This window comes from Tamandua tetradactyla, chromosome 13 (assembly GCF_023851605.1).
Source record: "Tamandua tetradactyla isolate mTamTet1 chromosome 13, mTamTet1.pri, whole genome shotgun sequence".
Lineage (NCBI taxonomy): Eukaryota > Metazoa > Chordata > Mammalia > Pilosa > Myrmecophagidae > Tamandua > Tamandua tetradactyla.
Genome location: NC_135339.1, coordinates 65,429,168 through 65,456,252, shown reverse-complemented (window position 1 = coordinate 65,456,252; position 27,085 = coordinate 65,429,168). Strand labels below are relative to the sequence as shown.

The following is a 27,085-nucleotide window of genomic DNA, read 5'->3' as shown; positions in this document are numbered from 1 at the left end:
TAGATCTGCAATGACTTCTGGGTCTAGAAGTCAAATAAATAATAATAGTAATAATAATAATAACACATGCTTATACGGTGTTTACTAAATGCCAGACATTGTTCTAACTTCCTTATATATATTAACTCATGTAATCCTCGTGATAGCCTTATGAAGTAGGTCAGATCATTTAACCCCATTTTTTAGAAAAAAGTCTGAAGCATAAAATGGTTACGCTCACATTAAGCTCACTTAAATGTAAGAGCTAAGAGCTAGAATTTGATCCGAGGAGGTCTGACTCTGGAGCCTGCTCTGTTTGAGCTACTGTATCAATCCGTCTGCCCTGTACTTAATTCTGTTTGTGTATTTGCTTTCAATTTGGTTGGGCTTCCTGAAGCTTTTACCAAGGTTATCTTAATAAGTTCTAAAAAACTCTGCTTGTTGATACGGAAAACAGTTTGGGAGTTTATCAGAAAGTTACATAAAGAATTACTGTATGACCCAACAATCCTAGTACTAGATATAGCAGGGACTCAAATAAATATTTGTACACCAGTGCGCATAGCAGCATTGTTCACAATTGCCGAGAGATGAAAACGATCCTAGTGCCCATCCACAGATGAATGGGTCAACGAAATGTGTTATATGCACACCATGGAGTCTTATTCAGCCGTGAAAAGGAACCAACGTCTGATTCATGTGACAGCATGAATGAACCTTGAAGACATCATGTTGAGTGAAATAAGCCAGACACAAAAAGGACAAAGACTGTTTTATCTCACTTATCTGAAATAATTGGAAGAAGAAAATTCATAGGGTCCGAAACTAGAAAACAAATTATCATAGGCCAGGCCGGGGTAGGGATAGGAAATGAGGAGTTAATTCTTAATTGGCACAGAATTTCTGTTGGGGGTGATGTAAAAGTTTTGGTAATGGATGGTGGTGATGGTAACCCAACAGTGTGAATGTAATTAACACCACTGAATTATGTATCTGAATGTGGTTAAAAGAGAAAGTTTTAGGTGGTATATATGTTGCTAGAATAAAAAATAAAAAGCAGCCATAGGACTGTACAACACAAGCAGTAAACCCAAATGTAAACTATAGACTATAGCTAATTGTACAGATAAAATCATTTTCTCTCATCAATTTAACAAAGGTACCACCCTAATGCAAAGCAGTAGTAATGGGGGCAGGTAAATAGGAACTTTGGGTTTTCTGCATGTTCTTTCTGTAAACTTACAATTTCTCTAATTAAAAACAAAAAAAAAGAAGGGGAGAATTAAAAAAACAAACAAACAAACAAACAAAAACTGCTTGCTGAGTTCCTCTCCAAAGTACTAGTTAGTAATTTTGCTGGGTACTGCAGATGAATAATTTTGTATTTTCTTACTGGGGGGAGTTTTCTGATTTTGAATGTCAAAGTGCTGATGTTCCCAGCTCCCATTCCCAAATCCCACCAATCCTGTTTCTAGCTGACCAAGGCTGAGCCGCCCTGCCTGGCCCAGCTCCTTTCTCCACCCAGCCTTAGCTTACACCCTGAGACCTTAGCTGTGGCCTCCGCTCACGGCCCTCCCCAGCACCTGCAGCCTGACCCCTGAGCACAGCACAGCCCCTTTCTAAGGCTGCTCCCTCTCCAGCAGTGTTTAGGGATCTCCCCCTCTTCCTGGCATTACCAAAGCTATCTATCTATATGCTGCTCCTTGCAAGAAATCGGCACCTTAGAGATGTCCCCAGGTGTGTAGTCTGTCACCCAGGCCTCCCAAATCAGGGTGAGGGGCCAAATGCAGACATCTCCATGCTGATCAATGGCCCTCTGGGAATCCAGTGCACTCCAGTGGTCATTTGAGAACCTCTGGACAAAGTATGGGTGTGGGGTGCAGCGCAAGAAGGAAAACCCCGAAACAAGGTTAAATCTGCTGGGAAGTTTGCCACTCAGTGTCTGGCAGCCTAAACAGGAAGGATTTGGGGGATGATCAGGCTGTTGAGTTCCTCTGGGCCACTGCCCCGCCCTGATGACTCACCACCCCATACATTCACAGGGACACAGATCTATCAGCGCAGATGGCGGCTGCAGACTGGACCGCAGATTTGCAGACCTGGGTTTGCCCCTTGGGTTTCTGGTCCTCGGGGCCCTGGGGGACAGCACAGAGTCCCCTGGATATCCCTGGAAGGCCAACCAGCTCCACCAGGCAATCCTGGCTCTCCCCTTTACAAGGGGCCCTGTGAAACTAGACAATCTCTGCAGCTCATCCTCCCCCCACTGACCAGCTGTGGTCAGGCCATGCAAACAGCTGAAATAGCACTGAAGTGGGGCCAGTGTAGGCAGAGTGTTAGCAGCGATTGGGTGGGGAGGGAGGAGATCTTGGATGGCCATCAGCACTGATGAGCTCCAATCCTAGGGAAAGGAAGCTTAAGGAACCCACTTTGGGCTGAAAAGAAGCTGCATCTGGACCAAAGCTAAACTGGCTGCAGTCAATACACTTGCTTTCTTAAAATGGGCACTACTGAATATTTTTATGTCATAGAAAATACTGATGCCAAGGATTATGGAAGGGAGACTATACAGATGACCTGCCCCTTCCTTCAAGGACTGGTGTGGGAGGGACAGAGAGAGGTACAGAAATCATTTTAATTCAAGGCAAAAGGTGTAAATGCTATAATAGGGGCAAGCCACAAGTTGAGAAATCAGAGAAAGCTTCATGGTAGAGGTGCCATCTGAGTGGGACTTGAAGGATGGGGAGGGCCTCCCCCTACTTATATGTTTAGAAATAACTTTCAAACTTACAGGACAGTTTCAAAAATAATACCAGCCCCACAAAGAGAACGACAACATCCCCCACCCAGATAAGAATGGGGAGGGTTTTACAAGTGAAGATAGATGGAAAGGGCGAGGCAAAGAACCTCAAATGAAGAAACCACAAGAACAAAGTCATGGATTGGGAAAGGGGCAGAACATATTTCATTTATTCATTCAACAAATATTTATTGAATATCTAGACTACCAAAGAGAAAGATAGACATAGTCCTATCTTATCAGAACTTTCAGTCTGAAAGAATATGAGAAGCAAACAAATAACCAAAAGGAGGATTAGCAGTCCAGCGTGGCAAAAGCAAAAAAACCAAAACCCTGGCCGGAGGGTTGAAGAGCCCACTCCCAACAGTTCTCACCAACCTATGCTCCTTGGCCCAGCACCTGAAACACACTCTTGGGCTTCTTTGCCCCTGACAACCTTGAAATGCATGGAGACAGCTGCCTCACACCCTTTCCCCTCTCTCTTCTCCAGGTCAAGCCTCCATCCTCTTTTAAACATTCCCCAGATAATGTGGATTCAACCCCCCAAACCTCTTTGCCCTCAGCCATTCACTTGCCATATATTCACATGGCTTTGAGAATAAGAGGCCTGGAGCTGTGTGTGCCACCCCACCCAGGAGTGAGGGATACAAATGAGAGGCTTCCCTCGATCTCCGAAAGGCCCTCCCAGTCCAGAAGAGCAGTCACCCAAGCTGGGCCCAACCTCATTCCCCAAGCGCCAGCCAATTCTGGGTTATGGCCATGCTGACCCGTCCTGTACCTGGGATCCTCTCTTCTGAGAGATGCAGTGGCCAGCTGAGCAAGGCAAAAATGTACTGGAAGTGACAGCACTAGCTGTAGGAGCCCCCTCTGCTGCCTGGGTAGCTGCAGGTCCTGCCTTCACCCGTTCTGCATGAGGAGACGAAGATAGCAGGAGCCTTGAGATTTTCACTCAGGATTTTGGACTTCATCCTGCAGACAATTGGGGTTGAGAGACAAGTGTTTGAAGGCAAGGTCAGGAGGGGGGATGATGTTTGGGATTCACTCACATGGAGGTGTTACCCCAAAACTGCAGGAGTCTCAAGAATGAGGAGAAAAGGGAGCCCAAAACCTTCAGAGCTTTGGAGGAGAAAGAGGAAGTAGCAAAGGAGAGAAACAGAAACAATCACAGAGGCAGAGAGTCCAGAGCAAGGCCAGGGAAGAGAGAACTTTAAGATGGGGGAAGGATAAGCAAAAAAATTCCATGTTTCAGAGAGACCCAGGAGAAGGTGGATGACTGGGGGAGAAATCATTGGCTGTTGGCAACTGCCTATGGAAAGGGGCTGCTCCCCCAGGGAGGTGGACCAAGCCAAGCAGATGGGTGGGTGTTTGTAGAATTCACAGAAATCCCTGGGTGCCTTTCCCATGCATGGTTATAACAGAAAGATGGGAGATTTGGAGCCTGCCTCAATCTAGGATATCGATAAGGTGAGGGACCCAGCAGCCCTGGAAGGGGAAGGGAAGAGGTGACGATGGGGAGAAGAGGGCTGGTGTCCACACTTACATGCTTCTACTTCCAAGGGTCTCATAGAAAATAGGGGAGTTCTCTGTTGACGCCCCAGCTCCGACCAACACGGAGGCCAAATAAAATGACTTCCTTGCCTGTGCAGGATCAGCTGTGATGGAGAGAGGCTGGAGGGGGCCGTGGGATGGGGAGGGGTGTCCCTGAGGGTCCAAAGAAGAGCAACAGGAGGTTCACAGAAGGTGGCAGAGCAGAGATGACGCAGGGCCACAGGCAGCAACTATCATAGCCGTGAGTTTTATACATCCCCAGCCCTTGCTGCTCAACCCTTCTACCCGCCCTTCCCCATGAAAAAAGGAGCTGTCCTTCTGCCCTCCCTCCCTCCCATAGAAACCAGTCTAGAAGGAAGCCAAGAACCAGAATGGCAAATACTGTTTTCTATTTGTGCCTGAGTTTGTTTTTTTTTTTCCAATATGAACATTCCTTTTTTTCTCATCACATAGTTGCATATTCATCATCATGATCATTTCTTAGAACATTTGCATCAATTCAGAAAAAGAAATAAAAAGAAAACAGAAAAAAAATTCGTACATACCATACACCTTACCCCTCCCTTTCATTGATCACTAGCATTTCAATCTACTAAATTTATTTTAACATTTGTTCCCCCTAATATTTATTTATTTTTAACCCATATGCTTTATTCATCTGTCCATAAGGTAGATAAAAGGAGCATCAGACACAAGGTTTCCACACTCGCACAGTCACATTGCGAAAGCTATATCATCATACAGTCATCTTCAAGAAACATGTGTGCCTGAGTTCTTGCCTCCTCACAAGTTAATCTTGGTCCAAGGTTTACTCCCTTCTTCCCCTTATTCCCTCCTTGTGTTTTCAAGTTAGCACTTATTAATTGAGCATCTACTAAGGACCAGGCACACTGTACTGAGCATCGGGGACAAGGTAGTGGACAAAACAGATGTGGACATTTGGCCTGTATGGTCCAATAGGGACCCCAGATGTTAAACAAGCACACTCCAAAATAAAACTGTGCTTAGCACTGTGAAGGGGAAATACATCCGGGGGCCATGAAAGCTTATGTCAGTTGGACCCCACTAAGCTGAGGGTTCTGGCCTCCCTAAAGAAGTGCGATGAACCAGAATTTCCCAGGTGAAGAGTGAGAAGGGGAAGCATTCTAGAAGAAATAGCATATGCAAAGGTCATAAGATGCGAGGGGGGTTGCCCTGTTTGAGGAACTGAAAGTAAGCCAAGGAACAGGAGAATAGACACTGGGGGGAGAGTGGAGGCGAGCAGGGGAGGCTGGGCCAGCTTGAGGGTTGTGGGCTCCAGCCATTGGAGGGAATTCAGTATGGAGTAGTTCACTCAGATGTTGGCTTTTTAACTATCACGCTGGCTGCAGCCTGGGAACGGCTTGGTGGGGGCCGGTGTGGACTGAAGAAGGCAGTTGGTGCTTGGATCAGGACAGAGGTCAAGGGAGCTGCAGGTTAGAGGCATTTAGGAGGGAGAATGGACTCCAGGTGTGCTCTTGTTTGTCAATGCTCTGCTTAAAACATGGCGGACAGAGCAGACCGCGTTGCATTGGTCAGGTCAGGCTGCGTTGTGCAAATAAAATGCAGGAAAAACAAAAACAAAATGCTGGCTTAACACAGCAAAAATGTATTTCTCCCTTAGGCACCCCACAGCTGTCCCAAGAAGAGTGGGGAAGACAGAGAGGTTATTCGTGAACCGCTGTCTGTCCTCAGTTGGGGCACTAACCCGTGGTGACCCTGCCTAGCTTTGGGTGAACAGTAATCCCAAAGGAATATAATCCCAGGGTCAGAAATAAAAGTCCCCAGGGAAGGAATCTCAGGTGTTTCCAGTGAGCAGCCTTGGGAGGTAGGGTAGGGGCTAGGGGTGAATGGGTGGTAGGCTCCAGAGTCAGCAAGTCAGGCGGGAGAGAGACCAGGGCCGGGGTGCAGGGGTGGGGGTTGTAGTGCCAGATCTCGATGTGGCTTATGTCACTTCCACACACCCATGCTCTTCTATGCAAATTGGGCATTTTCCTAAAGGCAGAGCGCTCACCCTCCCCAGGGGCCCTCTTTGCATGCTGCTTTTCATGACACCCTTAACTCCTCCAAGCCAGAGGGAACTCGCTGGCCTAGGACTGGATGCCAGGACAACAGTCCCAAAGGGAGGAGGCAGAGGGGTCGGTGCACATCCCATAGGGCCAGCTGTGGGTGGGCTTGCCGACAGCAGTCCAGGAAGTTCGTGGGGGACTGGGACATCCTGCTTTCCCTTTACACTCAGTGTTGGGCTCCAGGAGTTACTGAGGAGTAGGGATGTGTGTTGAGGACACACAACCCTACTAATGCACAGCCAAGTGCACACAAATAACGGCCCAGAGCCTATGAATGCCACCGTACACAGCACAGGGACTTTGCCAACGTGATTAAATTAAAGATATTGAGGAAATTGTCCTAGATTATCCCGGTGGGCCCAGTGTAATCCCCAGGGTCCTTATCAGCGTAGGAGGAGGAGATGTGATGACAGAAGCAAAGGTTGGAGTGATGCAGGGCCACAAGCCAAGGAAAGTGGACAGCCTCTGGAAGCTGGAAAAGGCAAGGAAATGGATTGTTTCCTATGCATCCAGAAGGAGCCCAGGTTTGTCTTGACCCATTTAGGGGTTTTAACCTACAGAACTGTAAGAAGATAAATTTGTGCTGTTTTGAGCCACTGCATTGGTAGTAACTTGTTACAGCAGCGATAGAAAACTGATAAATTTTCTAAATGCTCTACTCAGGAGCAGAGATGATGGTCACTCCTACCATCATGCTTTGACAGCCACTTACTGAGCGCTCATGTGCATGCCTGGCACTGCACTGAATGCTCCCCGCATCATTTCATTGAATCCTGAATCCTCCCAACAACCTGAGAGGGAGGCTCCAGTATTCTTCCCATTTCACAGATGGGAAGACTAAGACCCCCAGAGGTTACATTGCTTACCCAAGGTCCCTGGCTAGTACGTGGCAGGGTTGGGTTTTGAACCCAGCTTACCGTCAGGTTGTTCTTAACCGCTCTGTTACATGGATTCTTCTTCTTTTTTCTTTTTTAACTTTTTTTTATTGTATAGCATAACATATATACAAAGCAAAGAAATGAAAAAGCAATAGTTTTCAAAGCACTCTTCAAAAAGTGGTTATAGGACAGGTCCCAGAGTTTGTCATAGGCTACCATACAATCCTCTCATATTTTTTCCTTCTAGCTGCTCCAGAATATAGGAGGCCAGAAGGCTTAAATACTTTTTATCATCACAATCGACTTCTTTTCCTTCTTTTTTTTTGTGAACAGTAACATATATACAAAAATACATGGCTTCTTGTTAAAACAAAATTTGACTGTTCAGTGAATAAAATCCCAAGCAAAGGTACTGGGCAGTAAGTGAACTAATTGGGCAGCATGCAGGGGAGATGGCATTCCAGGAAGGGGACAGCACAAGTAAAAGGGCAGGGCCAGAGACCTATGTCCTCCATCCAGCCTTGCGTCCCTTCTGTGGTCACTGACAGAGAGGCCACCTGGCCTTTGCTGGGCCTTAAGAGGCCAGGCCCCCTCACCCACTGCCACCAACCCATAGGGCACTGAGACCTGCCCCCCCCCCCTTCAGAGGCAGAGCTCCCCAGACTTCTTCACAACACAGTGCAGAGACAGTGAGAACACTGGTCCATGACACTAGGGCAAACTGGGGGATTTGGAGATGTCTAAATGGAGCCTGATGAAAAAACTGATTACATTTTCTTTATCTTACAGATTTGTGGTAAGAAAAACAAAATGCAAAGTATTAGGAAAGATATTAAATGCTGAACTTGTATAAAACATTCTATTGAAATCTATACTTTTTTTTTTTTTTTTGGTGCATGGTCTAAGAATCAAACCCTGATCTCCTACATGGAAGGTGAGCATTCTACCACTGAACCACCTATGCACTCTCCTAGACCTTTTAAAAGAAGGAACTTGAACTCTGCCATGGTGAGCATGACTTTTTTTTTTAACGCAATTTTATTCAGATATATTCACATACCCTATAATCATCCAAAGTACAATCAATGGTTCACAGTATCATCATATAGTTGTGCATTCATCACTACAATCAATTTTTGAATATTTTATCAATCTAAGAGAAAATAAAAAGTAAAAGTAAAAGTAAAAGTAAGACGCCATAAGTACTTGGAATCTCAGGTAGGACATGAGATTTTGCTGGTTTGTCCAGAGTGATGCCCTGATGAATCCCAGAGTGATTCGATCAGTGAGTGGAAAAGTATTTGCAAAGCCCCGTTTGGGGAATGGGGAGAATGGGGAGAAATTCAACTTCCCCAAGTTGAATTCTTGGTATTCTCACAAGCAGTGTGGACAACCAAAGCTATAGGCTGAGCCCTCAGTCTTGGGGTTTGTTCATATGAAACTTAACCCCGCAAAGGATAGATCAAATCTACTTAAAATTTAGGCCTAAGAGTCACCCCCAAGAGAACCTCTTTTGTTGCTCAGATGTGGCCTCTCTCTCCAGCCAACACAACTAGCAGTCTCACCACCCTCCCCCTCTCTGCGTGGGACATGACTACCAGGAGTGTGGACCTTCCTGGCAACGTGGGACAGAGATCTTGGAATGAGCAGAGACTCAGCATTAACGGATTGAGAAAAACCCTAGAATGAGCTGAGACCTAGCATCAAGGGATTGAGAAAACCTTCTCCACCAAAAGGGGGAAGAGGGAAATGAGACAAAGTGTCAATGGCTGAAAAATTCCAAACAGAGTAGAGAGGTTATCCTGGAGGTTATTCTTATGCATCAAGTAGATATCATCTTGTTATTCAAGATGTAATAGAGAGACTGGAGGGAACTGCCTGAAAATGTAGAGCTGTGTTCCAGTAGCCATGTTTCTTGAGGATGATTGAATAATGATACAGCTGTCACAATGTGACTGTGTGATTGTGAAAAGCTTGTGTCTGATGCTCCTTTTATCTACCTTGTCAACAAAGGAGTAGAACATATGGAATAAAAATAAATAATAGGGGGAACAAATGCTAAAATAAATTTAGTTTGAAATGCTAGTGATCAATGAAAGCAAGGGATAAGGGGTATGGTAGGTATAATCTTTTTTTCTTTCTTTCCTGTGTTCCTTTTATTTCTTTTTCTGAATTAATGCAAATGTTCTAAGAAATGATGAATATGCAACTAAGTGATGATATTGTGAATTACTGATTATGTATGATGTTTTGTTTCTTTATTTTTTAATTAATAAATAAATTTTAAAAAATTAAAAGTAAAAAAGAGCACAGCAAAACACCCCATGCCCTTTCTTCCTCCCTATTATTAATTTATCTTTGGTCCTTATTTTTACTCATCTTTCCAAATACTGGATAAAGGGAGTCAGCTACAAGGTTTTCACAATTGCATGGTCACATTGTAAAACTATATAGTTATAAAATCATCTTTAAGCATCAAGACTACTGGAATACAGTTCAACCGTTTCAGGTATTTCTTTCTAGCTTATTCTAATTCACTAAAACCTGAAAAGGGATATTTATATAATGCATAAGAATAACCTCCAAAATGACCTCTTGACTCTATTTGAAATCTCTCAGCCACTGAAACGTTACATTGTTTCATTTCTCTTTCCCCTTCTGGTTAAGATTTTCTCAATCACATGATGCCAGGGCCAGGCTCATTCCCCAGAGTCATGTCCTACATTGCCAGAGAGATTTACACCCCTGGGAGTCATGTTCACATAGTGGGGAGGTCAGTGAATTTACCTGCTGAGTTGGCTTAGAGAGGCCACATCTGAGCAACAGAAGAGGTTCTCTGGGGGTGACTCTTAGGTATATTTATAAGTAAGCTTAGCTTCTCCTTTGCAGGAAGAAGTTTCATAACTTATTCCCAAGCCCTAAGATCAAGGGCTTGTCCTGTTAAATTGGTAGTCTGCAGTGCTTGCAAGAATATCTGAAATTCTCCAGGTGAGGAAGTTTAATATCTCCATGTTTTTGTCCAGTCCCGCAAGGGGGCTTTGCAAATACTTTTTTATTATCTGCCCAAATTACTCTGGGGCATACCAAGGCTTCACTTCAGCCTTGTACAAACTCACAAAATCTCACCCAAATAAAATTTCCATGAAATTATGGTGTTCAAATAAACTGCCCATACAAGTTAAATTAGATAGTGTGCTGTAGGAAATAAAATCTTGCACCAAATAAACACCTCTTCCTTTGGTCTCACACAGAAGTTGAAGTTTTAGAACAGTCAATATCATCCTTTACTCTTTGGTCTGGTTTTCCTTAGTTCTAACCAGATCTGTTTTATTCATATGTCTAATTGAAGTCTGAACTTTTTTTTTTTAGCTCTTTTATCCGTTGCTGTATGACTGATGCTGACTTTGAGTCTCAGGTCACTAATACCTAAAGTTCCAGGGAGGGAAATGACCAAGTTATACATGACAGGCTCAGCATCTCAGAATTTAGAAATAACCATTATAACTCAGGAATAGATGTGATTGCTGTAGGAGCTTATACTCCAGGACAATAAGTTTTCCCCTGATAACCTGTTCTCTCAGATTCAATTCTCAAGAGTCTGCACATTATAGTTAATCCATATTACTGAGGTGTTATAATATTTTCTTTTCATTTCTGGCTTATTTCACTCAACATACTGTCCTCACAGTCCATTCACCTAGTTATGTGCCTCTCAACTTCATTCCTTCTTGCAGCTGTTCAGTATTCCATAGTATGTGTGCACCACAGTTTGCCCTTCCATTCGTCAGTCCATGTACCCTTAAGCCACCCTTATACATAGCGAGCTGTGAATATAGCTGCCATAAACACCAGTGTGCAAATGTCCATTCATGTCCCTGCTTTCAGTTCCAGGTATATACCTAATAACGGGGTGAGCACGATTTTTAAATATCAGATCTTGTGCATGAAAGGACCAGGGGAAATTCTTACTCAAGCCTCTTTAATGATAATCTCTTTGAATGTTTGATAAACACCACCCATGTGTTGATTTAAACTATTATGTACCCCTAGAAAAGCCGTGCTTTAATCCTGATTCAGTCTTGTGGGGCCAGACCTATCGTTCAGGGTGAAAACCTTTGATGAGATTGGTTCCATGGAGTTTGACCCACTCAGTTGCGGGTGTGGCGTTTGATGAGATAGAGACGTGACTCCGCCCACTCAAGGTGGGTCTTGATCAGTTTACTAGAACCCTTTAAAAGGGGAAACATTTGGAAAAAGCTTCAGAGCCAACACAAGACACACACGTTTGGAGATGCTGAAAGAAAACGCCTCTGGGGAAGCTGTTTGAAACCAGAAGCCAAAGGACCAGCAGATGCCAGCCATGTGCCTTCCCAGCTAACAGGGGTGTTCTGGAACCATTGGCCTTTCTTGAGTCAGGGTATCTTTCCCTGGATGCCTTAGTTTGACATGTTTATAGCCTTAGAACTGTAAACGTGTAACATAGTAAATTCCATTTTTAAAAGCTGTTCCATTTCTGGTTTGCATTTCAGCAGCAATTAACAAACCAGCACAACCAAAAAAACCTTTTGTTTGCCTAAGTGGGTGAACTTAAAACTAAATTGTACAACCATTTGAAACTTTATAACTGTTCGAACAATATTTAAAGACTTTAACAGCCTTCCTTGATTTTCATGGATAAATGCAATAAAGATTCTTGTAATGGTGAGGATAAGAGATTTTGAGTCCAATTGAACTGTTTTATTTCAAATATTTAAAAATAATATTGAAGTTAGAATTTGCAGAGTGTGCATGTGCATCAAAGAGAGCCCTTTAAACCCTCCCGCGGCCAGCTTGGATGCCACTGAAAAGACACATCAGCCACAAACGGGAAACTGTGTCCAATATAGAAGCCACGCCTCCTGGCCTCCCTGCACCCCATCCTGCCCCAGTCCCACCCACCACTTTGGCTAACTGCTAGGCTTGGGCAGCAGCTCAGACCCATGTCAGGATGTTAGTTGAGGATGCTGCAGTAGCATCCAGGACTTACACCTTCTTGGCTGGGCTCCCCCTCCTCCTACTCTTACCTGTGGGCACCTGCTGGGGAGCCTCTGACAAGGGTCCTTCAGTGGCCACTAGCCTGGGGGCTCCAGTTGCCCCTGGCCCAGCTAGAGGGCAGAGGGAGGCCATATCCTTCCCCACCTGTATCCCCTCTGTGACACACTAGCATTTCCACCTGGACTAGTAGAACAGGAAAACATGATTCAGCAGAAAGAATAAGGCCAAAAAACACTTCCCTGACCCCTCTGTCCCAATCCCCACCCCCATGGTCTGGCTAGCCTGGGTTCAAGGCCTACATCTCCATCTACAATCTGTGTAAACTTTAGCTAGTAACTTAACTTCTCTGATCCTCAGTCTCCATGTCTGTAAAATGGGAACCATAGCACCTGTCCCATAGGATTGTATGAGGATCACAGGAAATGATTCACATAAAGTGCCTGGTACGGGGGAGACCTGTATAAAGGTCAGCTGTTGTGGGTCAGTCAGAGACACACAGACATAAAGGCCCCAGTGTGGTGACACATACGTATGCAGATACAGACACAGAGGTCCCCAAGCCACAGCGAGTTCACACTGGGGCACACACACAGGGATACACAGATCCGTGGCCCCATGGAGACCCCCTGACTGGACTCTGCCTTGGCCCTGCTCCCTTGGCCCAGACAGGAGCCTCTGGTTGGAGCTGGATCTGACCTGCCCTTCTGGGAGAGCTGCAGGGCATCAAAGAGAGTCCTTTGACATGTGGTTGCTGCTTTGATGTGTATCCCTGCTTGATGTGTGGTTGCTGAAGGCCCCCGCCTGGTTCCCTAAGACCGCTCTGGAGACCCAAGTTCCAGGAATGAAACCCCATGCCCTCTCCTCCTTATTCTGATCTGCGGGCATAAAAGGTAGAAGGAGGGGCCAGGAAAGGTTTTGTTATCCACAGTCCACAAGCACACAGACACACCCGCGGAGACACTGGCGGTCCAGACACAAAGGCAACCTGCATTGCACTCACAGCCCAGAGCTCCCGGCCCAGCAGGGAGGGGCCCCGACAAGCTCTCAAATCCAGATCCTCTGACTCCAAATCCAGGACCTCCTGGTCTATGCCGGGCCGGCATTAGCACGCCTCCACCACCACCATCCCCATCACCTCTACCACCACCATCTCACCACCACCTCTATCACCCCATGACAGCCACTGCCATCACCGCCCTCAATGCCATCATACCATCATTGAACTGATGGAGGGGCCCCCTGGGATCCTGATACCGCATGGAGGGAAGACCCATTGGGAAGTTCAGAAAGGGTTGACGTGCTTCTGAGGAACCCAGATGATAAGGCCCAGAAGCTCAGGCCTCTGCAACAGCCCTGGATTCTCCCAGACTGCCCCCAGCTCTGCTGGAAGCAGTAACTTCCCAGGCCGTGTCTGAGCCTGTCCTCTCCTCCCCCTTCCTTCTGTCCACACCCAGGAGACTTGGTCCCATCAGGTGTAGCCCTTGTGGCTTCCCATTGCCAGGGGCGCTGTGGAGAAGAGCCCAGGAGGGTGGGGAGGGGAGGGGCAGCACCCTGGCTGCACCCACAGGATTGGGCAGCACCTGGCCAGAAGGTTCCTCGAAGAGACAGCGACATCAGCCACTGACCCGAGCCCTGCCCGTTTCGGCCAGGAGGGCCCGAGCCATGAGGTGGGCACCCAGAGGGCCGGACAGGTTGCCGAGGCCATCCCCGAGGTGGGGGTGAGGTGGGAGGGGGCCACTGGGCGCTGCGGGGGGCACGATGGACAAATTCCGGATGATATTCCAGTTCCTGCAATCCAACCAGGAGTCCTTCATGAACGGCATCTGCGGCCTCATGGCGCTAGCTAGCGCCCAGATGTACTCGGCCTTCGACTTCAACTGCCCCTGCCTGCCGGGCTACAACGCGGCCTACAGCGCGGGCATCCTGCTGGCGCCGCCGCTGGTGCTCTTCCTGCTCGGCCTGGCCATGAACAACAACGTGTCCATGCTGGCCGAGGAGTGGACGCGGCCGGCTGGCCGCCGCGCCAAGGACCCAGCCGTGCTGCGCTACATGTTCTGCTCCATGGCCCAGCGCGCCCTCATCGCGCCCGTCGTCTGGGTGGCCGTCACCCTGCTGGACGGCAAGTGCTTCCTCTGCGCCTTCTGCACGGCCGTGCCCGTGGCCGCGCTGGGCAATGGCAGCCTGGCGCCCGGCCTGGCCCCTCCCGAGCTCGCCCGCCTGCTGGCCCGGGTGCCCTGCCCCGAGATCTACGACGGCAACTGGCTGCTGGCCCGCGAGGTGGCCGTCCGCTACCTGCGCTGCATCTCCCAGGTGAGGGGCCAGCCAGGCTGGGTCTGGGTCTCCCTCCACAGGCCAGGGCTCCCCTGACCCCCCATCCCTCAGACAGAGCCCCTGGGGGCTGGCATGTCCCCCTGACTCAGATGGGGGCTTCCGAACACAGAGCCTTGTCTCCTCCCACTGACTGGGGAAGTGCTGTGCCTTCCTCAGATGAGGGACTCCCAGAAAGCAGGCCTGTCCCCTTTCCTGAGGCCCCTGGAGCGGACCCATCAGCTCAGTGGCCCCACATCCTCTGTCCTGAGCTTCGAGCTTGGAAACCTGGGGGAATTTGCATCCTCTTCCTCTTTCAGGAGTAGGCAGCGGTGAGGTGGATGGGTGGCTGGGCCATTTGGGTACATTTCCCTGACAAATGCTCCCAGCTTGGGTATGTCGTCGGGGGAGAGCTGAGGGTCGGGATGTATTTAGAAGGGAGGGCACGGTGAGAGACGTGACCTCAAGCAAGGTTGGAGGGCTCACTGCTGGGGAAATCTAAAGCCAGGTTTTCCCAGCCCCTCTCCCATGCCCTCTGCACCCCAGGCCCTCACCTGTCTGAGCTGCTCAGGCTTCCCTGGGGAGGCCAGCTTGGGCAACGTGCCCAGTGGACCAGGTTCTGTCAGGGAGAGGGGGCCTGCCCTCCGAGGGTACACCATAGTTTGCCAAATCCAGCTCCCCAGCACCTCCTCTCCAGCCCAGCTTCTCCCTGTGAGCCTCACACTGTGGGGGTCCGAAGCCAAATGTTGCCAAACCCACACATGCTCTGAGGGGGCCTCAGAGACGTCCCCTTCCCCATCTAGGGGCAGCTGTCTCTCCACCTGGCCGAAAATCATCCAGTTTAAGTGAAAGCGCCTTCAGAGGCCACAGGCCGCCTAGCCTAAAGACAAGTGTTATCTGGCCTTCCGAATAACGTTAAACTTCAGAATTAGTGAGCAGCACCTAAAAACCAGAAGACATCACATAAAAGTCAGATTTCTTACTTCCCTTGAAATATCAGAAGATCCAGCCCCACTGTGCCCACATTTCCTCATTAAGGCAGAGCGGAGGTCGCCTCACCAGACCAACACATGCTCTCCAGCTCCCTACCTGCTGTCTGCTCCACCGCTACCCACCCAGCCACTGTTGTTGGCATTGTCTGTCCCTTGTCCCCACATCCTGACTTGGCCAAATGCTTCTCTGGGCAGGTGGAGGCTTGACCCTGAAGCCCAGATTGAGGGAGCGTCTCACGCACGCCCCGCAGTGGGTCATTGGCAGAACAGAGCTGGCATTTGATGCTTGTCCCACGTGTCTCTGTGACCCTTCAGGGCCCAGCTCAGAGCCCAGCCGAGCCTATTTAGTGCCTGGCAAATGAATGGCAGACAATACCAGGAGCTAACAGACAAGAGACAGAACCCAGAGGAGGAGGGTCACTCTGGCCTGGGGAGGTCACAGACTTCCTAAAGGAAGAAGCATGGTCAGTGAGGGCCTGCTGGCTAATGGTGACTTAACATTTTGTGCCAGGCACTGAGCGAGGTGAACTATTGCCTTTAGTCCTCACACAACCCTCTGATAGGTCCTATCACCAGCCCCACTTCATAGCACAGAGAAGCCAGATTCCTCGCTCGTGGGCGACTAATAAGCAGTAAAGACAGGACTCAAACCCAGGCCACCTAACTCCAGGGTCTGCCCAGTTAACTCCTGTGCTTTACTCACATGATCACATTGCCATGAGGTGGGTATATCTGCGCCCATTTAACAGATGAGGAAATGGAGGCCAAGAAGGGGAGCCACTGTCCCCGTCAGTGCCATTTTCCCCAAAGGCCCTGATCACAGAGTACTCGGGGGGGGGTTGGAGATGTCTCGGGGGCAGGAGGCCAGTGCCTGGTCGACACTCTCCTCTGACCTCTGCAGGCACTCGGCTGGTCCTTCGTGCTGCTGACCACACTGCTGGCCTTCATGGTGCGATCCGTCCGCCCCTGCTTCACGCAGGCTGCCTTCCTCAAGAGCAAGTACTGGTCCCACTACATTGACATCGAGCGCAAGCTCTTCGACGAGACCTGTACAGAGCATGCCAAGGCTTTTGCCAGGGTCTGCATCCAGCAGTTCTTTGAGGCCATGAACCATGACCTGGAGCTGGGTCACGCCCATGGGGCACTGGCCATGGCTTCGGCGATCCCAACCACCACCAAAGGCACCGAGGAAGAGAGGGAGAAGCTGCGTGGCATCACCGACCAAGGCACCATGAACAGGCTGCTCACGAGTTGGCATAAATGCAAGCCGCCCCTACAGCTGGGCCGGGAAGAGCCACCGATGGACAATGGCTGGGTGGGGGGCAGGCCCCGGCCTCCATGCAAGGAGGTGGCCACCTACTTCAGCAAAGTGTGAGCCCTGGCCGGCTGAAGGGGCAGGCATGGGGACCTGAGCCCATAGCCCGTCAGACCCCTAAGTAGATGGGAAAATGAAGACGGCAGGTGCTGAGCTGTAGGACCTGGAGCAGATTCACATGCCCAGGCAACTGCCTGCCCATTTGAGGCATGAAATGTGCATGCAGGAGCTGGACAGGGTGCTCATTCCTCCAGCTGTGACGCAGCCCTGCGTGGTCCAGAGCAATGGGCCATGGGTGGTATTAGCTTCAGGGTTCTGAACTGAGCTGGGGGCCTGAGGGGAGATGGCCACTCTAGAGATGCTGGCCTCCTCCTTGGCCCACTGTCTCCTCTGAGGTCCTACGGAGGTCCCTACCCCATGCCCACGCTTGTCTGTGACTTTTGAGGATCTCTGTTCCCTGTTGCTCAGGGCTCAGGGAGTGGGAGGGCTCTCAGCCCTCTTGTGGCAGAGGAACCCTCCGACTTCAGCCAGTGTCTGCTGAGTGAGGCTGAGTGGCCCGGCCCCAAGGTGGACATGCCACAGGGCTTCATCTGGTGTGGCACAACTAGGGTGACAGGTCATGGGACCAGGTGCCAGGGGTTAGGTTCATGAGGGAGGAGTCAGGGCATGTGACGGCCACAGAGGTCACCCCACGGCCGCAGATGTGGACTGCACATTCACTTTGCACGCAGCACAAAAGGCCTCCCATTTGGAAGAACTGGGGAGGGTCCTTGAAGACCACCCTAACTTCCCCCTCATATCCAGGTAGGCATCTGGGGGGGAAATCAGACCACCCCCAGGGTTTGAGCAATTAGAAACAGGAGCTCTTTCTCAAAGATCTCCTCATTTTCTCAAAGACCTCCCCCCCACCCCCTCAGAGGAGGAGCCTCTAAAGGGCTGCAGTGGGGAAGAGAGTAGGTGGGGAACAGGCTCCAGAGTGAGGCAATGTCCCTGCATCTGTTGCTTCATTTTCTGTGCCTCAGTTTCCTCATCTGTGAAATGGGGTGGAGGGCGCCTACCTCATGGGACTGTTTGAGCATCCGTGAGGCAAGTGTGTAAGAGGCATGAGCGAGCATTCAGTGCCTGGAGGCTACCGGGTTTGATGTCTGAACCTGAGGGCTTCCCTCTGCCTCTCCCTGAGCAGGGGAGTGGGGCAAAGGGAACAGGAACAACTAGAGCTATCTTTGTCGCAAGGAGGAAACTGAGGGCCAGACTGGCTTTTCGTCCCCCCTCTGATCTCCTCGAGACATAAGCCCCACCAGCTAAGAATTTCTTGATCCCTACAACCTTGTTTTAATGATTTCCATCCCTCCTTGTGCATCCTTACCCTATTCCCACTTCTGAGACCCATTTCCCTCCTTGTTGTCCTTTGGGAGGACCATCCCTGTAGGCCAAGGAGGGCTGGGGGCTCCCCCTGGGAGGTGGGACTTGATCAGGAAGTGAAGGAGGGGAGGGTTCAGGTGAGCAAAAACCAGGTGCAATTTGGTGCAGGGGGGGCTTCCGGGTGAAGAAGCCCAGAGACAGTGGGAGGTACAAATGTGAGGGGAAAAGCCACGCCTCGGTCCGGCAGACCCGGGTTCAAACGCGGGAGCTGGGCTCCCATGGCAGGTCACCTCAGCCTTCGGAGCCTCAGGACCCAGCTCAGAGCCCAGCAGAGCCTATTTAGTGCCTGGCAAATGGATGGCAGACAATAACAGGAGCTAACAGACAAGAGACAGCTTGTCCATGAAAAATGGGTATTAAAATTTCTGCTTTTCAGGATTATGATGAAGATGAAGGGAGATGATTTTGGGGGAAGGATCTGTAACGGTGTCTGACACATCACAGGCTCTAAATAAAAACACTGGTCCCTTTTCCTTCATTCCTGCACATAGCCTAGCGCAGCTCAGTGAGGCCAACATCTCACTCAGCAGTTCCACTGTTGAAAACGGACAAGCATTGCAGAGCTGACAAGGGCAGTCATCTCCCCTCACCTAGGGTTGGCTAGCCTCTGAATGCTCCCCTCTTCATTATTCTGACCCATGACTCTTCAACCTCAGCTTGCACACTCCCATAGATGAGCAGCTCATCACCACTTTTGGGGGCAGGAAGGGCAGCTGATTGTTACAGAGAGCTTCCTTCAGAAATCCTCTTCCTTGTAATTTCCACCCACCTGTCAGAGCTCTGCGCATGGGGCCTCAGAGAATCCCAACTCCTGAGTTCACTTGTCAGCCATCCAGAAATGTGAAGCAGTACCTGGAGAGGAGTCTGTCATCCAGGCAGTGGCAGGACAGTTCTAGGGAGAAGGGCCAGAAGGGAGGGTGTTCTGACCTTGCATCCCTTTTAAGGGTCAGGATCGGCTTGATCGCACCTCCCCATTGACCCTGCTGGGGTCTCTTTCTGGACGCTTCTGGCCAGTGGGGGTCCAGCATGGAGGGCAGGGCCAGGAGCCAGACCACCCTGAAGTCCTCACTGCCTGCGCCCTGCTGAGACCCCCCGGTGGGGACGGTGCCTGGGGCAGAGCTGAGGGTGGAGGGTCAGCACATTCAGGGAAGCCGAGTAGAGACAGGCCCCAGCCCCCAAGCCAGGGCAGACGCAGCAGCCACTGAACAGGCGCCTCCACTTCCTTTCCCCTCCCCGCCCTCGGCTGCCCGCCCTCCTCCGCCTGGCGCTGAGACTGTTTTTCCGCTCGTTCGTGCGCACGTTCCATCCCACTGTTTCCTTCTCTTTCTCTGGAGTTAAACTTTTCTGAAGACGCCACCAGCCCTGGGCTCCTCTGCTAGCTGGAAACAGAGAGAATAGCTGGGAAGCAGTCCCGCGGAGGGCCCGCGCGGCGGTGGGGGGCGGCTGCTCTATGCAACCAGATGGCCTATCCTGGAGGCCCACACCGCCGCTCAGAGGGCCCAGACCCGCCGAGGCCAAGGTGAGTGCCCACAGCTGGCTCCAGGTAAGCAAGAGCTGCAGGTAAGAAAGAGGCACCAGTCTTCTGGCAGATGTTGGAGGAAGTCCCAATCCAGACCTGGGTGTGGTCCTGCCCTGGCCTGTAGGGCAGGGGCGCTGGCTTCAGATGGTGGCCTAGTCCATCATCTGCTCACCAGCACCCCCTGCTCAGGCATCCTACAACCCGGGTTTGTGAACTCAGGGCTGCCACCAGGGAGATAATCAGGAGCCTGGAAGCCAGGCGGCTGGAGGAGGAAGGGGGAGATGAACTTAAATTCGTTAACGGGTTAACATTCATCCCCTGCAAAACTACCAACTCTCTTTCACAGGAAGCTATATTAGAGCCCTGGCTGTGACTGAGGGAGGAGTCAGACCTTTCCTCTTCTTTCCAGTGCTTCATGTGGCCAGGCAGTTTTGCCCAGGTCCATCTGGCAGCCTTGGCAGTGATGAGGAAGGGTGGTGGTATAGAGATGGGGGCACAGAAGTAAATATGGGCAAGTCTCCCACCTCTGCTTGCTGCTCACCCCATTCCTCCTCTCCCTGGCTTCTTCTGGAATGAAGATCTTTGTTTTCCACCTCTGAAATGGGGAGGACAGGGGGCCCGACTCTCAGGCCGGTGTGGCTGGAGCCTGTGACTAGAGTTGGGTAGGACATCTCTGGAGCCTGAGGCCACAACTACTTTATGGCAGGCTGCCAGCACTACTGCTATCACAGGCTTCCGGATGGGCTGGTGGGCATTGCTGAGACTTTGCCTTCATTGAGGGTTCCTGTCACAGGCAGGTTGGGTGGTCCCAGGGCCCAGAGCCCTGTCCAGTGGAGCAGGTCTGCAGGGAACTTGCTGGATAGGGGAGGGGCTATGGCTGGAGAAGAGGCTTACCAGGCTTCCGTGGACAGGCATACAACAAGGTCAGAAGGAGACAGAGAAAACATCACGTTTCTGCTTTTCTGCTTCCCAATTCTTCTTAGGTCTTGGTCAAAAGTTCTGCTCAGCCACCTCCATACGTGGATGGCTGCAAGCAAGGCACTTGTCCTGTTCCGGCCTTAGTTTCCCAGTCTTTACAGGAAGCAGAATCATCCACCCCTCACCCCATCTCACTTTCAGAAGCCACCATGAAATCAGATAGGCTAAGAAAAATGGAGGTTTTCATACACGGGACAATTACTAGGCATCATTTATTCCCTTTCTTTTCCCTCCAACACCTCTAGGAAGCAAACAAGGACCAGAATGATTTATTCTTTTCACAGATGAGGAGACTGAAGTCCAGATTAAAGTTGTTAAATACGTTGAGAGTCAGAATCTCCTTAACCAGTTCAGAGCAGAGGTCTCCAAAATGAAGCAAAAGGTTCTTCTGAACTCCAGAGATGCTGGAGTCTATGTTAGGCTTATCATTGATCAGAGTCCCCTATCTCCTCCTCATTCCTCATTTCAGTGTCAAGTCCAAGTCCCTTATCCACCATGACACCCACCCTGGGTTTTATACCCATGGGGTGAGAGGTCTTGAAGATATATCCCCAAATGTTCCCAGGCCTCAGGAACATTAGCAATACCTGGAATTCCACATTCCCTGACAACCCAGGGCCATTCCTAACCCCTACCCCTGGCAAAACTTGTGGTGGCAGAAAGAATGGGCTTATACCCCAGCCCTACCATTTATATGTGTCCCTGGTAAGCCACACACCCTCAGAGCATCCTCTTTCTCTTGGGTACCATGGGGACAATAATAGCTGCCTCACAAAGGGCTGTAAAGTACCTGACACTTAATGGGGTCTCAGTGACTATTAGGCACCATTATTTCCCCCAGGTCCCAGAGCTCCCCTTTATCTTCCTTTCTTACCAGCCTGACCACACGAGCATCCTCCTCAATCCTGGTTTTCAGAGGCAATTATTTATCAAGCATCTGTTGTTCCACAGGAAGCACAATACCGGCTACCATAGAGGATAAAACGGCCAAACTGTGCCCTACCTTCAGGTGCCCAACAACCTGTGCCCCTTCCTAGCCTCACCAGGAACCATCAGTCCCAGTCTCCTCCTGCCTTCTTCTCTGCAGCTGATCCCCCAGCCAGCGTGGCACCATGGCAGCCCTCATTGCGGAGAATTTCCGCTTCCTGTCACTCTTCTTCAAGAGCAAGGATGTGATGATTTTCAATGGTTTGGTGGCCCTGGGCACAGTGGGAAGCCAGGAGCTGTTCACTGTGGTAGCCTTCCATTGCCCCTGCTCCCCAGCCCGGAACTACCTGTATGGTCTGACAGCCATAGGTGTACCTGCTCTGGCACTCTTCCTCATAGGCATCATCCTCAACAACCACACCTGGAACCTAGTTGCTGAGTGCCAGCACCGGAGGGCCAAGAGCTGCTCAGCTGCCCCCATCTTCCTCCTCTTGAGCTCCATCGTGGGCCGGGCAGCTGTGGCCCCTGTGACCTGGTCTGTTATCTCCCTACTACGTGGTGAGGCCTATGTCTGTGCTCTCAGCGAGTTCGTGGACCCATCCTCACTCACAGCTGGAGAGGAGAGCTTCCCACCAGCCCATGCCACTGAAATCTTGGCCATGTTCCCTTGTGGGGAGGGCCCTGCCAACCTGTCAGGCTTCCGGGAGGAGGTCAGCCGCAGGCTCAAGTACGAATCCCAGGTAAGCTGCTGTGCAGAGGGACACTCCCCTTGCCCTTGCTCTTGCCCTACGTGGTGGTTGCTGGAAGGTGCTGGGATTACCAAGGGTTAAAACCGGACTTGGACCCTCAGAAGCAAAGAAAGCCCTAGATTATCAGCATCAGGTATCAGAATTTGTCAATCTATGGGTCAGTCCTTGGTGGGGCAAGGGTAAATTCCAGTCCCAAACAAACCAGATAGCTTCAAACAGTGAAAGGGCGCTATTCTGGCTCAGCCTGAGACTTAATTCCAGTCACAGACTAAGACCCTTACTCCAATCAGATGACCCTGAACCCCTGCAAGCCACCTAACAAATATTTGCTGTGAGTGACAATGGGGTGTGGTGGGCTACTGGGGTCAGGAAGGGCTGAGACCCAGCACCAAGTCAGCTCCAAGCATTGTTGACTTACAAGAAGTCCACTGGGCCAGGAAGGGATGTTGAATCAGGAAGAAGCAGATGTTGCCTGATCCTACCCTCAATGGTGGCTTAGTTCTGAAGGAAATGATGACTCTGGGAGGAGTGAATGTTGGTCAGGGGAGAGATGGCAAAGACAACTGGGCAGGAGCAGAATAAAACTGAGCTGGAAGTGTTAATTTAGAGAAGCAGGGAATGAGGGAGACAGAAAAGATCACAAGACTTTCTAAAGTCTCTTCTCTTGGGTACATATGAAATACAAGTAGACAGAGAAACAGGGCTGGAGACAGCGCCAAAGGAGTTGAAAACTGGTAGAGAAATAGTAAAATTTATTTGATGCTGATGGAATGCTCACAGACCTCTGTACAGGATCAACCTGGAGAAAAGATGAACTTGACTGTACTTGTCAGTAGGCTTAACCCAAGCAAGAGCTTGAGACAAGAACACAGATGATCTCAAACCAGAGCGATGATGTGAGAGGAGCTGGGCCATGGGGGACTTAGGGAAGGCACGATTGTTCTGAGGGGCCTCTGAAAACTCCCTGGAGGTGGCACCTGGACTGGGGATGAGAGTTTGAGCTGGATTTTGACAGACTGAGATGTTTAGCAGGGGGTTGGGGCTGAAGGAATGACAGCAGAAAATATAGGAGGCAAAGTCTAATAGAGAATGTGAAAGTTAAAGGATGTAAGGAAAAGAGGTGGAATCAGAGCCAGAAGGACCTGCTTCCCCTAAAGAGACAGAATCTGAGGCCAGGAAAGCTACAGAGCCGGCTATCAGGGGACTCTCAGGTGCAGGGTCAGTGAGGCACCCACTTTACCAGCTTCTTCTTCCACTTATTACTGGGGCGGTTGGGACCTAGGCAGCCCCTTCCCTCAACTCAACCCTACCTGTTCTCTGGTCAGCTCTTTGGGTGGCTGCTCATCGGCGTGGTGGCCATCCTGGTGTTCCTGACGAAGTGTCTCAAGCATTACTGCTCACCACTCAGCTACCGCCAGGAGGCCTACTGGGCACAGTACCGTGCCAATGAGGACCAGCTGTTTCAGCACACAGCTGAGGTACACTCACGGATGCTTGCTGCCAACAACGTGCGCCGCTTCTTCGGCTTCGTGGCACTCAACAAGGATGATGAGGAGCTGGTTGCCAAGTTCCCAGTGGAAGGCACACAGCCACGGCCACAATGGAATGCCATCACTGGTGTCTACTTGTACCGCGAGAACCAGGGCCTCCCACTCTACAGCCGCCTGCACAAGTGGGCCCAGGGTCTGGCAGGCAATGGCACAGCTCCTGACATGGAGATGGCCCTGATGGCCTCTTAAAGACCTGCTCCCAGACATGGCAGATGCTTCTACAAAGGACAGTAGTTGACCAGAAAGGGATTTTTTTTTTTTTTTACCTACAGCTTCTTGGGGAAGTGGGCAAGTAAAGAGGAACACAAGTACACCTGAAGGGAGGAGAAATCCAGCAGACAATGGTGTCAGCTCTGACAGGAGCGTTCAGACCTTAAGAAATGCCCTCTTCTTTTGCCATCAGCCCACTTGGGGACAGCTTTGGGGAAGACTTGCCCCGAATTGGTTCTTAATGAATTACGACATGGATCCTCTTTAACTGGTGGGACTTCAAGGCCCAGTCAACAGGGCCTGGGGACAATGAAACTCACCAAAAGGCTCTTGTACAGTATGCCGTGCAGTTAATTTATGTCTAATTGCATAGACATCTGTTTCAAGGGGGTACAGCTGGGAAGCTACTCTCCAATGTATGTCTCTGACCTTATTTTATATATTTAAATTTTGATAAACGTTTTCTTAGTATAATGGAGTAACTGGGTATCTGCATGTTTGAATGGGCCATACCACAGCAAGCTGGTGGTCCTGGGGACAGGCCTAAACCCTTACCCCCATGGGAAGGAAGAGAATAGGGAGATTGGGCAGGACTTAAAGGGACAAAAAGGCAGGCAAACACCAGGTGTCACCACGCATAGGAAGGTCCTGGGATTGAAGACATACTGACAATTAGATTTAGCTATCTGATCTGAGGAACAGATGGGGCTTGGCCTTTTTTCAGAAAGCACAGCTTAAAATTTCAAGTCAGAAGATCTGGCACTCACTAGAATTCTCATAATGTAGGGCTAATATCCAAGAACCAAGCCAATTCCAGCCTCCCCCGCTCCTAGTTGATCACGTCTACCACCCACCCCTAAAGTCTTTTGGCATTCTCCCTGTTCCTGCTTCCTGGCACTTACACAGTCATGTTCTACAGAAAAGCTCTCCAGCTCTCAAGACATTTCAAGCTCTGTCAGAGAAACTTTTTGTCTCATCAACTAGCTATGTTTGTGCTAGTCTCCAGGAACTTTGGAGTATTACATCATCTTTCTGGGAATTCTCTACAAGTTGCAGAAAGGTTTGGGTGCTAGTGGACCCTGTCATGGTTCCTCTTATTAGGGACACTGAGGAACAATCATGAAGCCAATCAATCCACTCTGTCCAGAAACCTCCCCCCAGAGGAGCCATAAGAAGGCACAAAGGAAATAGGGACACAGCAATTCGGTCCTAGGTCCAAAGAAGAGAATTAACATTGTATAGCAGTTTCCTACCTGCTAGCCCTATGGCAGTACATAACATACATTTTCTCATTTAATCCACACAATATTCCTTTCATGTAGAAATTTGTTTTAACCCCATTTTACAAATGAGGAAACAGACTCAGAGATTAGGTATTCTAGCCACAGTGGGCCTGGGATGACACACTGATGGGTTTAAGCCAACACCTGTAGCTTTGCTCTCAGCCACCCAGGTTTCCCAGTCTTCCCTACGAGGCTCAGCCTCCATCCTCCTACCCCAGTCCCACATTCTCCAAAAAAGGGCTCAAGGTACAAGCTGTACTGAGTAAGGCCAAGGGAATGCCCAGTGATTTGAGATCAGACATGGGAACAGGGAGGAGAGCGGTAGGAGGGGCCCACTCCCTGGACCCTGCTGACCCTCTCTCTAGCTGAAAAGAGCCTAGCAAGGACAAAGTGGGATGCTGACCACAAGATCCTCAGGAATTAGGCCTCACACTTTTGCACCCAAGGAACTCCCATGAAGCAGAAACACTCAACTTTCCTGGGAGCCCAAGAGTCTGCCTACAACTTGAGTAGCCTCAGAAAAGATAAAAAGATGAAATACATTGGTACTTAAAGAAGACAAAAAGGAATTTAAAAAAAATATCAAATTATTTTTCATCCTCACAGGACTATTCTGAGGGTGCTGCAGAAAAAGCAGCACTTTTTCACAGAGTCCTCAGGCAAATCAATTTTCCAACGGCCCAGATGCCTGAGGTTGAGCTGGAATGGGTCCCCTCTGACAGTGGTCCTCAGAGCCAGCTTGTCACTAGTCCTCCAACACTGAGCTCTTAGACTCCACATATTCGAGTGCCTTCGCCTTCACTGTCTGCATATCCTTCTCAGTGCCATGCTGCTTCTCATAGTCCAGGTAGCGCTTAAAGAAGAACTTCATTCGCTTGGGGGCCAGGCTCAGATGAATGACCCGCTCAAAGATGTCCCTGTGAGAAAGAGCAGGGCAGCTTTGGTTACACAGTCCCAGGCCACATGGCCCCCCAGCTGGTACTCACTCCCTGGCTCTCTGGCTCTGGAGCCACGGCCCTCCAATACCAAGAACTCCCACTTCTGTCTTTATTTTCATTACCATTATTAATTCCCAGGATCCCCCAGGGAGAGAAATAACCCGGCCCTCTTTTTCTAGATGAGCAGACAGACACCAGAGATGCTAAAGGACTTATCTGCGTAAAGTCAATGATTCCGGATGAAGCTATTGGGATGGGGACACATAATGAGTTGAGGATCTGTTTAAAACTCACTGAAGGACCTTAGGTGGAGCCCTTGTTCTTTCTGGACCTCAGTCTACCCATTTCTAATCCTAATGCTCATGGGGATGCTGGGAACAAAACTGAGATTGTATTTGTGAAAGTTTTCTAATTCTGAGGGAAACCCAAGTCTCCTGGCTTGTGGGCGAAGCTTCCTCCTGCCCACAGTTCCAGACACAGAACAGAGGCCAGTTTCTGAGGCAGAAAATGAAGTTGGAAAAATGAATGCTACAGGGCCTGATGCATTACTATTTTCTCTTTTTCTAGATAGA

The 27,085-nt window shown here is 49.8% G+C and overlaps 3 protein-coding genes across 4 annotated transcripts in view; 2 read left to right on the top strand and 1 right to left on the bottom strand.

The window, feature by feature from the left end:
- The first annotated feature begins 14,081 nt into the window (after positions 1–14,081).
- Positions 14,082–16,997, top strand: CALHM1 (calcium homeostasis modulator 1). The gene is made up of 2 exons (XM_077124414.1): positions 14,082–14,633; positions 16,524–16,997. The coding sequence occupies exons 1-2, from the start codon at positions 14,082–14,084 to the stop codon at positions 16,995–16,997; spliced, it is 1,026 nt and encodes a 341-aa protein (XP_076980529.1).
- Positions 16,998–19,620: 2,623 nt separating this feature from the next.
- On the top strand, positions 19,621–27,061 carry CALHM2 (calcium homeostasis modulator family member 2). Its single transcript, XM_077125911.1, has 3 exons — positions 19,621–19,878; positions 21,808–22,523; positions 23,858–27,061. Exons 2-3 carry the CDS (start codon positions 21,969–21,971, stop codon positions 24,269–24,271), a joined length of 969 nt encoding a protein of 322 aa, XP_076982026.1. The 5' UTR covers positions 19,621–19,878; positions 21,808–21,968; the 3' UTR covers positions 24,272–27,061.
- The window catches only part of PDCD11 (programmed cell death 11), a 48,160-nt gene continuing 47,219 nt past the window's right edge, over positions 26,145–27,085 (bottom strand). For both annotated transcript variants that reach the window (XM_077125908.1, XM_077125909.1), the window contains exon 36: positions 26,145–26,492. In XM_077125908.1, coding sequence (XP_076982023.1) covers positions 26,321–26,492 — 172 coding nt within the window. In that variant the 3' untranslated portion in view covers positions 26,145–26,320. The remainder of the gene's footprint in view (positions 26,493–27,085) is intronic.

Bases quoted from the DNA above. Each gene is read 5' to 3' on its own strand.
- CALHM2 (XM_077125911.1), top strand. From the start codon at position 21,969: ATGGCAGCCCTCATTGCGGAGAATTTCCGCTTCCTGTCACTCTTCTTC. The intron at 22,524-23,857 runs GTAAGCTGCTGT...TTCTCTGGTCAG, and splicing joins GGCTCAAGTACGAATCCCAG to CTCTTTGGGTGGCTGCTCAT.
- CALHM1 (XM_077124414.1), top strand. From the start codon at position 14,082: ATGGACAAATTCCGGATGATATTCCAGTTCCTGCAATCCAACCAGGAG. The intron at 14,634-16,523 runs GTGAGGGGCCAG...TGACCTCTGCAG, and splicing joins ACCTGCGCTGCATCTCCCAG to GCACTCGGCTGGTCCTTCGT.